The sequence below is a fragment of the Rhagoletis pomonella genome, unplaced genomic scaffold, assembly GCF_013731165.1.
Source record: "Rhagoletis pomonella isolate Grant_MI unplaced genomic scaffold, Rhpom_1.0 Rhpom_scaffold_00009, whole genome shotgun sequence".
Taxonomy (NCBI): Eukaryota; Metazoa; Arthropoda; class Insecta; order Diptera; family Tephritidae; genus Rhagoletis; species Rhagoletis pomonella.
The window spans coordinates 14,985,556-14,998,239 of record NW_023458563.1 but is presented as its reverse complement, the minus strand read 5'-3'; the positions used below and the strand labels follow the sequence as shown (position 1 = coordinate 14,998,239).

Sequence of the window (12,684 nt, the reverse complement as noted above, 5' to 3'; positions counted from 1 at the left end):
TATGAATAAGGCTATTAAACTTTCACTTCTTTGGTTTATGTTATGCAACAGACTGCACGAAATTTCAGTTTATCTTAAGTGATGGACAAAATTGAATGATAGTAATCCATATAAGCAAAGAAAATTGAGTTGCCAATGGAATACAAAATTTAAAAAGTGTGTTTTTTAAAAAGTATTCGATACTACGAGTACTTTGCAAAGTATCGAGTAAAATCACCAAATAAGGTATCGAGTATTAGAGTACAAATTTTTATACCCTCAGTATCGATGCTTACTCAATATCGATAGTATCGTTCGAACCCTATTTATAGTCCCTAAACATAAAAGTATTACTGCTACTAGGACGCTCAAAATCAATATCAACAGCACAAAATATAAGATCATGGTCTGAAATGAACGATAACTTGTCAAAATTTAACTATAGTTGGGTCAAAAACATTGAAATAGTCAAGTAGGCTCGGGTTAGAGTTATTCTCAAACCGAGTACGTACCGTCGTACTAACAAAAGAGAGATCAACTCCGTCTATAGCATCAGTAAGATTAGATGAATCACGAGAAAGCAGATTCATGTTGGAATTCCCACATATTATTATATTCATGTAATCTACGATCGAAGACGACAGAACTTTGAAAAAAGATGACAGACAATTAGACCTACGTGGTCTGTATACATAGGAAACTAAAACTTTTGCAGACGAGTTGAACAATTCAACAAAATTCAACGCCACTTCCTCTAGATTTACATACAAGCCTAGCATTTAAATGGCTCTTGTAATATATAGCCACACCTTCACCCCTTCTCCCTAACCGGTCATTTCGGATCAGATTATAATTTCTCAAACTATAGCTTACGTCACTTACATCATTAAGAAACCAAGTTTCAGAAACACAAATTACATTAATGGATGAACATTCAAAAACATATCTAACAACATCAATTTTAACAGAGTTAAGGCTTCATGCATTGAAATGAACTGATGGACTCAACATTATGACGTCTACATAAAACATTTAACATCGCTAGACTACAAACATTCTAATTATTTTTAACAGCCATAAATTAGAACAAACAACATACAGGCAACCAAACAAAAGCAAGTTAGAGAGATTTCTAAAAAGAGAATTGAACTTTACGAAAACTAAAGAGACCATCAACATATTACAGATACAAAATTCATAAAACAACATAAAAATGACTAAACTAAAGCTAGACATCCGATCAAGCATCGCAGAAACTCTGAAGTTCAGGCTGATTCTCAATTTTCTTCGCCGCAAGCTCTTTCTTTTCGAGATATTTGGGGTTACAAAAAATTCTGTATCTGACATTTGACCCTTGGTAACTCCTGCAGTTTTCGTTTGCCATCAAAAAAAGTTGTACCGTTATACTTGCTTCAAATACCTCTATCGGCAGCGCTGGTCAAAATTTGTCGCCCCGGTTATCGTAATCCTGCCACCATTCCAACCTTTTAGACGTCTCCGAATCAATGTAAGTGTATAAATATACATTTGTATATGCAGATCAAACTATGGGTACGGTTTAGTTATTTGTATAATTGGGTTGTTGTATCCAAACGCGTGACCCGACAACACAGAAAGGAGAATTCTACTTGTAAGGGTTATAATTCCTACCCTAAGCAGAAGGAAGTTCTACCCAAAAATACTGTGGTCAGATTAATGTTTTTCTTTTATGAATTTAACTAACAGAAGAAAACAATATGCTTAGGTGCGTCTGCTTACACCAGGCGCCTAAATACATGCTTTGTACTGCTGCATGTGCAAAAATTTCCTTTATGCAATTTATAAAATTTTTTCACATGCACTTCTCAACTGCCATGTAATTGAACTTTCTTAAGTTTTAATTAGATGGCACTTCAAATAGGGTTGCCAGATTTTGAAACGGAGAAAGGAGTACATTTATATTTTCGATAGAAAAAAAGCTGTACATGACATAAAAAAAGAGTAAAATTTTTTTTTTAATTTTTTGTGCAATTTATTGTTACAAATTACCATTAATTCGGTTCAAACAAACAAAGATATCTTAGAAATCTTTTTCAAAGCAACAATAAATGTGAAAAATAAATAACTATATGGGTTGGCTTTCCAATAGGGACGGTTGTTAAAGAGATGGTGATCGAAGGGGAGTGGACGTGACACCTTTCCCGACTTTTTTGGAGAGGGCATGAACCGCCATTGACAAAAATGTTACCCTGACGACCTAGGGCCCTATGGTTCCCCAGGGACCCCTTAGAAAAATTGCCAAAAGTCACAATTTCCACCTGCGTCCACAGTATTTTTACGTAGAATTCGGTTTTCATTGACCGCCCTTATAGGAAAGTTTCCCCAACTAAAAAACTAAAAAGTACTCTTCCTTCCTGAATGTATGGCAATTTTTTTTGATTTAAGCCTTATAATTAATTTAATATTTTTCCGATTTTTATACCCGAGCGCCCTGCACCTAAGGCCATGCTTACACCTTTTCACTATCACACTTAACTTTGCTTACTAAGTAGTGTTTGTTACAATATGAATGGCAAAGTACAGTGCGTAAAATAATAAATAATAACTGCCGCACAGGTTTTTTGAAAAATAAAGGGGTTCTTTATAGATTTTGTTTTTTTTGTTAACTTTGTAAATATTTTACTTTAATTTTATTAATTGGTTTTAAAATTTTAATCCTGATTTGCGTTTACCAGATTTGGGAGATAAGTACATGCGGCACGAACCTCTTTATCAGGTGTATTTTTTTCTTAGATTTTGTATAAAAAGAAGAACAAAAAACTTGTATAGGGTTGGTCGAATGAATGCCCTCCTAGTCACCAGTTTCGAGTCTTTTCGATTGCTGAGTAATAGGCCTTATGTTGGACAAAAGACGGAGTATAAAGGACCCAAATAGGGGAAATTAGCCTATGGTTACAGAAGATATGTTATAAAGTAACGGACGAAGACTTGCGCTTTTCTCCCAAACCCCCTGGTAAACCCAAATGAAGGTCAAATTTAAAGACTATACAATAACTACTTTTTTTACTTGCGCTTTTCTCTCAAAGTGTTTACCGCCGGTAAACCCAAATGAAGGTTGAAATTTAAAAACAAATTATTAAAATTGAAGTAAAATCTGTGGATAATTTATATAAAAAAAAAAAATGCAACAGATATTATTTTACACCCTGTATATGATAAAATATTAATAGCTGGAAAAAGGAGTACAAAAGAAGTGCAAAGCTAATAAAGGAGTACATTTCCAGATATTTTTTTGGGAGTACAAGGAAGTACATTGCAATAAAAAGGAGTACGTTTACTCCCAAAAGCAGTACGTCTGGCAACCCTAACTTCAAAGGATGCTCGGCCTAGTCTGATGTATCCTACGGACACTGCTTCCGGAGTCTTTTGCGGACTCTGCATGACTTACAATCATGCAGAGGTGGTATTAGTTGATTACCATTGGCCACAGTGCCTACCCACTACTTTTTGGTCCAATAAATATATATTTTATTTTTATACAAATACATGCAAACATACTGGTCTCCCCTCTCACTGAGTTATCCACAATACTTATATTTTGTGTTTTTCTTTTAACTTTACACAATTTCACGCGCCAGTAGCTGGTCGAATTGAGAATGGAAAAAAAACCATCGATTCCGATTTCTAGCACAGGCCAAATTGCTTCGATTTATATTCGAAAAAAGTTCAAATCGAAATCGGGAAATTCATTCGAAAACAATTTTCAGCGCATGCCTGTATTATTATTTTCTTTTAAAAAAGCTCTTATTTATTTATTTATTTGTTTCCTAAGCCCATAAGATGTCGTTACATGTTTTAATTTTTTATTTTAAATATTTTTTTAGCTGAACACGACCGCGATCGAGATCAAGAGCTCCAGTCAAGCAATGGCTGCTTATCTTCTCCGGTTTCGTCAGGTTCTGCGAGACACAGTCACAATAGTGTTGGCCTTGCTCATGAGCGACGAATTGGAAGCGGTCGCTTGCTCCCTCGCGACGTCAGTTGGGATTATCGTACTGCACAAGACAGAGATAAAAGTCAAATATTGAACTCGGTTACAACAATAGATAAAGAAGCAGCTTCAAATCATTTAGGGCAGACGCGAGGGGGACGGTATACTGAACGAACTAATGATCGGACTTCTGGTGGGGGTAATGGATTTACAGAACGCCGACAGTTTGATCACCGTGGCGGCGGTAATGATGATAATATACGTGATAAATATGAGCAAGGTATCAGCACAAACTCACCCAGTGCTCATAGCGGTGTAACTAGGAAAGACATATATGGACCGGAGTCGTCTTCAAGTCAGCATATTGTATCACATAACCGTAATCGGCGCAATCATCAGTATAACGAAAGGAATGAGGAGCCTGAATGGTTTAGTGGCGGTCCAACATCACAACATGATACAATTGAGCTGCGAGGATTCGAGGAAATCGACGATCATTACAATGCCGGCAACAGTCGGAATCCTGGTAATAATAAACGATCAGCTTTTTCATCATCGTCGAGAAAAATGAGTGAATGTTCGTCCTCTCGCGCAAGCAGCACAATGAATTTGTCTAGCTCGAAGTCGAAAGAACATTTGCATGGATCAGTTGACCAGGATAAAGAAGTTAATTGCACCCCAAGAATGTCTCAAAATAATTTACCAAGCAGTAATACCGAAAATGTTGATCCTCCTAACGAAGAAGAGAAAAATTCTTCATTTGAGGGTGGTGATAGCAACAATAATAGTTCTGAGATAACTCAAAGAAAAAAGACAGCCAATGAGGGATCTCTTCCTGATTTCTTATTAGAAAAAGAAGGGACAACACCAAAAGCTTCAAGTAACTCACGAATTAATACAAGAGACACCGAATTTAATTTCGACGTTTTTCTTAACCCTAATCTTGACCCACTCAAGCATTCACTCATGGTTAGCATAAATACTTAATTTTAAAGGTTTAATTTTTAGCGTTAATGAATTATTTGTTTCTAGCGAGGAGATAATTCAAATGGGAACATTAATGAAATTATGGGTAGCTCACGATTTAGTCGATGGTTTGGAAATAAAAATGGCTCCACTGACACACAATCATCGGCTGGCAGCAACAATGATAACAGCATTGCCACGGAGTCAGTTCAAGATAGAGGTGTAAATAAAGACGAAACTAATACTCTTATGGAATTTCTAAATAAACTGCCCTCATTACCGGATTCCAGTGTATCACAGAAAGGTGCGTATTAAGATTTCTTATTTATTTATTTCAATAATCGACTTTTACAAGAGCTAGTTCCGGCATAGCATTGTTTACTAAAAGAGCATATATTGGCTATTCTTTCTATGCATTGGACCGGTATGTTAATATAATAGGTTGTGGCAACACATCTTGTCCCCGGTCCAATAATCCTGTGCAACACAAACAAAATAACAAGGTTTTAGACAACGTCATGCAATGTTTTCAGCAGCTTTATGTAAAATACGACGGAAAAAATCTCTGTGTCTGAGTTTTATTTGAGAGGGTCAAAGTTTCCCCCACACACATTCTTATGGGAAATTGACGTAGGAAACCATGTGATCCTTTTTCGACACAAGATGTGTACAGCAGGTTTATGTAAAATACGACGGAAAAAATGTCTGTGTCTGAGTTTTATTTGAGAGGGTCAAAGTTTTCCCCACCCACATTCTTATGGGAAATTGACGTAGGAAACCATGTGATCCTTTTTCGACACAAGATGTGTACAGCAGGTTTATGTAAAATACGACGTAGAACATTTCTGTGGGATTAATACATATAAAACGGATATAACGAATTAACATGTTTTACGTAAATAAATTCTACTTTAAGTCTTGTAAACACACCAAAGCTCAAAATTTCTCTTAAATGCCAGCAATGAGTCTAAACTGAAAATGTGCTTAGGGATTAATTTTGTACTTATTCCGAAATGGGGCTAAAATCACATTAAAGCCTATTTTAGGGGTTAGTGGCAGTGTTGCCAGAGAAAAAAATTCGTTTGGAGCTAAAACGGCCGAAAAAGAGCTACATAATACTAATAGTAGCTAAAATGAAGAGGTAATTTTTTTTAAGTAGAAAATTTATTGACGTAAGGTGGTTTTTACATTTTCTGTAATTTTAATAAAAACAACGAATTTTATAAGTTCAAGTGCTTAAAAAAAACTTTTAATACCAAAATAAGGTGCATATATTTCGAATTCGTTATAACACTCATATGCATGCACATTCTTATATAAACTAGACAATGAACTAAAAGGACTTTATAAACTGTTAAGATTTGCAATTTCAAATGGTTGAAATGACCATAAAAACTCGGTTTACGAATAATTTTTTCACAAAATTTGTCTGAAAAGTTTAACTTCCTTCTCTCCTTAGATGTAAAATTAATTTTTGAATTATTAATTATTTAATATTACTTAATTTTTCAATTAATTAACCTAGATCCATGAGTTTATGGTGAGGTCTGTATTTTCCAGTGAATACAAATGTATATTTTTCCATTAAATTTCGAAATTTGTAACTTTATCAATGCTTAAGCTTTGGCTTTCCCTTTTTACCGTGGCCGCCTGAGAAAATACACCGTCTGAGCTTATCGGAGCTCGAATTACTGTCCAGTATAGTATGTGTGCTCCCGCGCACGTTGCATACAGTAATTGACTTACCTGCACAGTTTCCATTTGCTTGCGCGCCATTTGTATTAGGAATGGAAGTTTTCTAAGTACTAATGGAAATAGAATAATATGAAGGTATCGAAAATATCCTGAGATCGCCAAAGCCAAATAAATTTTAGTCAACACTTGTACAATGAACCTACAGATTTGTAATTTTAATCAATTACCAAACACAACTAAAACTTTCTGGAGCTAAAAAGTGCTAGATAATTTTGAAAAGAGCTAAAAAAAGCTAGGAGCAAAAGCCCAATTTTCGGAGCTAAATGGAAAAATAAAGAGCTAAATCTAGCTCCAAAAGCACCAAAATGGCAACACTGGTTAGTGGGTATCGACATTTTTTTTTATAAAGGCAAAGTCTATGTTAAAAAGTATGTATATATGTAGCGATCACCCTTCCCCCTATGCCACACTATGCAGCAACACCGAAAAACACCCAACGCATAAGGCAAAAGTGATGATTTAGCTGGACAAAAATCCAAAATTGCGATGATCTTTAATATCTATGAAAATACGTATGAACATTCTTTAATGTTTGTCTAACTAAGGGGCAGTAATAGTTATGAAGCAACCTTTTGCATTCTGTTACTAGATTACCCGCAACTTGCCGAATGCATAACGTCCACACAGGCACCTCAATCAGTCATACGCGGTAGCCCTGTATTTATTATAGTATGTGTGAATGTAACTTTTTAAAATTATTTTTATATTAAATAAGAACTTTTTACAAGTCAGTTTTTATTTTTTCATTAGTTTACGCGCAATAGTTTTAAAATTGTAGTTATTTAAAAAAATTCTATAAAAGTATCTAGAAAATAGTCATTCCGTAGATGATAAAAAAGTTCCCCGGACTACCCTTATAGAAATACTATTTCTATATGTCTTTATTAACTTAAAAATTAAACAAATACAAGTTGATTTTACACACAGACAATTCTGACGTTAGCGTCGCTAGAAAATACGTTGAATGAATGAAGTTGATTTCAGTTAGTACAAACGAATGTCAAACAGCTCTGTTCGTTTACTGCGCCTTTTGATGTTGCCACTTAACTACTGCGGCAAGTGTTAGGGTTGGTCCCTACACCACCCCCTTCCAGACCTAGCACCGGAGAAATGTAAACAGGGTAACTATGTATGTTGGTGATGTATCGCTGCTAACTCGTCCCTGGGGAAGTAAGTCGGCTTAAGCATGTCAATGGACACCGTCACTTGTCTTGATCCAATCAATATTGTGTACGTCTTGGCGTACCTGTTAACTACGAGGTACGCCCCCTCGTACGGCGACTTCAATGGCTTGCGGATAGTGTCATCACGTAAAAATACGTGACTGCAGAATCTTAGATCTTTTGGCACGAGAACGGTATGCTTTCCATGCTGTGAAGTTGGCGTTGGCCTAGCAATTTCGAAATGTTGTGGCAAATCCTGCAGGAAACTCTGCTCATCTACAGGTGCGTTGTCGTCGGCCTCCAGGAAGTCGCTGGGTAACCGGATAGGTTGTTCGTAAAGCATCTATGCTACGGATACGCCCAAGCCCTCTTTCACGGCCGTTCGTAAGCCTAAAAGAACAATGGGTAGGACGTCGACCCAGTTCGCGTCTGCAGCGTGACATATGAGGGCGGCTTTCAACACTCGATGCCATCTCTCTACCAACCCATTAGCTTGAGGGTGGTAATGGGTTGTATGGATGTGTTTGACGCCTAATAGCTTGGCTAGTTGTTTAAACAACGCACCTTCGAACTGACGCCCCTGATCAGTAGTAATGTACTTTGGCGTACCAAACCGGCTTATCCAACCGTTTAAAAGCCCTCTTGCCACTGTCTCGGCGATCATGTACGCTATAGGGATAACCTCCAACCATCGTGAAAAAGGGTTGACACAGGCTAAGCAGTATGTGTATCCGCGCGAAGGGGCATACGGGCCGACGATGTCCACATTAACATGTTCAAAACGCTTCCCAGGGACCCCACCTGTCGCAAAACGTCCGGAACGTATGGACGAAGTGTCCCCGTTGAGTTATCGCAAATGATTTGTGCGCTAGTACCCGGAAACTGACTTTTGACCAGGTGTAACGAAGTGGTCTGACCATTTAACAGCCTCCTCAACACGTCGCTTCTATTCTGCTCTTCGTACAGCTGCTACAAGTCTATCGGCGATGGTAGCGAAAACATTTCGATTCTTGATAACATGTCGGCTACAAGGTTCTCAGCTCCGCTGATGTGCCGTATATCGGACGAAAACTGGCAAATAAAATTCAATTGGCGAGTTTGCCGTAGGGATAGTTATTCCCACTCTTGATCGAGTGCATGCGTGAGCGGCTTATGATCTGTAAGTATTGCGAAAATCGTTCCTTCCATAAAATAACGGAAATGGCGCACAGATTTATGTATGGCAAGTAACTCACGGTCATATGTGCTATACCGCTTCTCGCTTGGTGTAAACTTCTGGGAGTAGAATCCCAACGGCGCCCAAACATTGTTCACCCGTTACTGAAGAACGGCACGGTCATGAGAGCGATTGTCGCGCCCTTCATCCGGAAAGCCAATAAGGCAGCCTCCGCCAATTGCCTCTTAAGATTTTCGAAAGCCTCCGTCGACTCTACTGTCCAGGCAATAATTGAGTCGCTGTAGTGGCGCTTCGATGGCGGCAGCGTGCGGTAAAAAACGTCTGTAAAAGTTGACGGCCCCTAAAAATCTCCTCAGTTCGTGGACTTCCTTCGGTTTCTTCAATGCTATGATGCCTCTTACTTTCTGAGGCAGTGGTTTCATGCCTTTGCATGAGACTAGATGGCCCAGAAACTCTACCTCCTCCCGGCCGAGTTGGCATTTTTCGCTGTTGATGATTAAGCCCTTATCTCGGTAGCGATCAAAAAGCTGCCGGAGATGTGTCTCGTGCTGCTCCGGTGACGTGGAGGCGACGGTGACATCATCGAGGTAGGGGAAAACGAACGGCAATCCCATTACTGTTTCATCAATGAAACGCTGGAACGTCTGTGCTGCGTTCCTAACTCCGAACGTCATATATTTAATTCGAAAAAGCGTCGGCTGGGTGTACAGGGATTTGGCGGTAGGTCTTCTTACAGTCAATTACGGAAAAAATAGTTTTTCCATACAAGTCCCCTCTGAAATCTTGTATATGGCGGACCGGATAATTGTCTGGCAAGGTTTTCGCATTCAACCGCCTATAATCACCGCAAGACCGTCACTTTCCATTCGCTTTCTGCACCATATGCAGTGGACTAGCCCATTGGCTCTTCGCGCGTTGGCAAACTCCTCGGTCTAATAAATACTCGAATTCTCCTTTTGCAACCGCGATCTTCTCGGGGGAGAGTCGGTGCACTTTTTGTACCACAGGGGCACCTTTCGTCTCGTTGAAATGTCGAACGGCCGTCGATGTTACGTCCGCCTTGGGTGAATCGTTGGTGAGGTCGGGGTAGCGCGCTAATATCTGCTGAAATAAACATACCCCTCTTAATGAGTTGATGCTATATGGTAGTTTCATGATTTGGCAAATCGATCCGATGCTTGTTGTTCTATCAATGATCGCCTTATTCCTCGTGTCCACCAGAATCTTGAAATGTTTTAAAAAATCAGCACCCAATATAGGGTACCCTTCGTCAGCATACATGGCTGCCGGCATCGTGTTGCATTTTCACCAAAAGTGCGGTGATACCAACAAGTGTCGTGTGCTGGTTGAGTTGCCGTCCTGCGCGAGCTGGTAGATGACGTTGTACCCGAAACTGCATTGCTGCGGTTCCGTTCATCCCTGACCTTGCTGGTATTACTGCTACGTTCGAGTCGATCGAGCCTGCTTATCAAATCCGCAATAGTAGGTGATGAATCCTCGCTGGGTACACTGACGACCTCTATGTTAACATTTGTTGTTGAAATAATAGTCATCCCAACGGTTTTACCCTCCATTCCCGCGCAGTCCGCATGACGTACGGAAACAATATTTTAAATTTTTTGCGCCGAGTCACGATAGGCAGGAGTTTGTTAAGTGTCCAGAACTAAAACTGTTCAGCTACTGAACTAAATTCATCAGCTGATTTTATGCCTTTATGAATCATTAATTCATTTATTGAGAGAGGATAGTATCGCTTTCTTAATGCTGAAAAGCGAATCAGATATATCAAATGTGCTGGGAGGAGAGTTAAAATCCGGGCATAAGCAACGGAGTGGCTCATGTAATTCAAAATTAGTTTTACAAGTTTTCAAAAATATGGGATAAAGGTGTTGATACACGGAAGGGAACATTAAGGCTAACTCCCCCAGAAGAAGCGGACTTGAAACTGCGCCTGTCAGTAATTTAACCATACAAATTGTACCAGTCATTTCCCTGCGACTGACAAGTGTAGGACGATTAATAAGTTTTAATCGGCTCGTATAAGGCGGAAGGTTATATTGAGAATCCCAACGGAAATTTCTTAAAGCAAAAAGTAGGAATTGTTTTTGAATTGATTCTATCTTGTCTGAGTAAATTTGATACCTTGGATTCCAAACCACCGAACCGTATTCTAGAATCGGTCTAACTAAACAGGGCTTTAGTGATATATGCGTCACTAAATTCTTTTGACCATCGTTTCACAAATACAAGTACACATTTAGCCTGGTTGACTGCCACATTAATGTGAAGATTAAAATTAAGTTTCGGATCCATTGTGATACCAAGGTCCACAAAATTGTAAACCTGTTCAAATTATGGTTATACATTGTATAAGAAAGTGGCTGTACAGCCCTACGCGAGAAGTACACTATTTTACGTTTTTCCAGATTTAGGGGCATACGATTTACGTAGCACCAGTTAGCCATGCTGTTTAAGTCTGCTTGTAGCAAATGCTTTTTTTTATTGATACGTACGATTTATAAAGTTTCACATCATCTGCGTACATTAAAATTTTTGAAAATTTTATATCTGTAGAAATATCGTTTATAAAATGCAAGAACAGAATCGGGCTTGGGTGGTTACCTTGCGGGACTCCTGAAGTAACATCAATGACGTCAGAAATAGTATTGTTAAACATAACCCTTTGTGATCTATCATAGAGGTATGAAGAGATCCAGCGTAGAAAATTTGGTTGAAGACCAAGAAGATCAAGTTTATAGATGAGCAAGAAGTGACATACTTTGTCAAATGTTTTACTGAAGTCGGTATATATAACATCCACATTTTTGTTTTCAGAAAACGCTTTTGAGATATAGGTTGTGAGCTCGAAGTAAATTTGTTGGAGTTGATTTACCTTTGCAAAACCCGTGTTGACAGTATGAAATGCTAGAAGAGATAGAATGCGTCAACTGATTTGTAATAATTGCTGCAAATAACTTAGGAATTGCAGAGAGCTTAGCTATGCCCCGATAGTTCTCCACCGAGGACCTGCTACCGCTTTTATGTAGCGGGGTTATGAACGATTCCTTCCATATGGTTGGAAAGATGCCTTCTTTAAGACACAACTTAAATAAGGCTGTTAACGGTTCATAGAGATAATCAGCACAATTTATAAGAAAACATGTGGGGATTTGGTCTGGACCATAACTAAAAGATTACTTTAAGGACTTCAGGTAAAGCAATACATCATCGGAACTTCAATCCGAACTCAAACTCCTTGTCTTGCTCTGTATGTATGCATGTATGTATGTTTGTTAGGGGCAAATCTTGCAATCAATTTATGATCAACTTCGCAATGACCTAGAGACTTGAAACTTCATAGTTGGCTCAGAACCCAATGACAATGCAATACGAAAGAGTTAATCTGATAGGTGGCGCAGGAGTCGAGATATTTGAAGATCCCGTATTTATAGTCCGATTGGGTTCATATTTAGAACGTATATTAACTACATGAAAACGATTAACTACACTAAAAATTTTGCCGATATTTAGAAAGCTTTCTGTAAAAATTATTGATTTTACAATTAACTTATTTCTTCAAAATATGGTAAAAGCATATATTTCTGGTAGATTATGATTTTTAATCAAAAGTATAAAAATATAATACATATATGTGGGATTAGGTCCTAGTACGG

At 38.3% G+C, this 12,684-nt stretch overlaps 1 protein-coding gene across 1 annotated transcript in view; it reads left to right on the top strand.

Annotated features, from left to right (window-relative positions):
- The window catches only part of LOC118745590 (protein cup), a gene marked incomplete at its 3' end in the record, with an annotated part of 122,122 nt that extends 116,903 nt beyond the window's left edge, over positions 1 to 5,219 (top strand). Inside the window, 2 exon segments of the mRNA XM_036479094.1 lie at positions 3,843 to 4,918; positions 4,982 to 5,219. Coding sequence (XP_036334987.1) covers positions 3,843 to 4,918; positions 4,982 to 5,219 — 1,314 coding nt within the window.
- Positions 5,220 to 12,684: the final 7,465 nt, after the last annotated feature.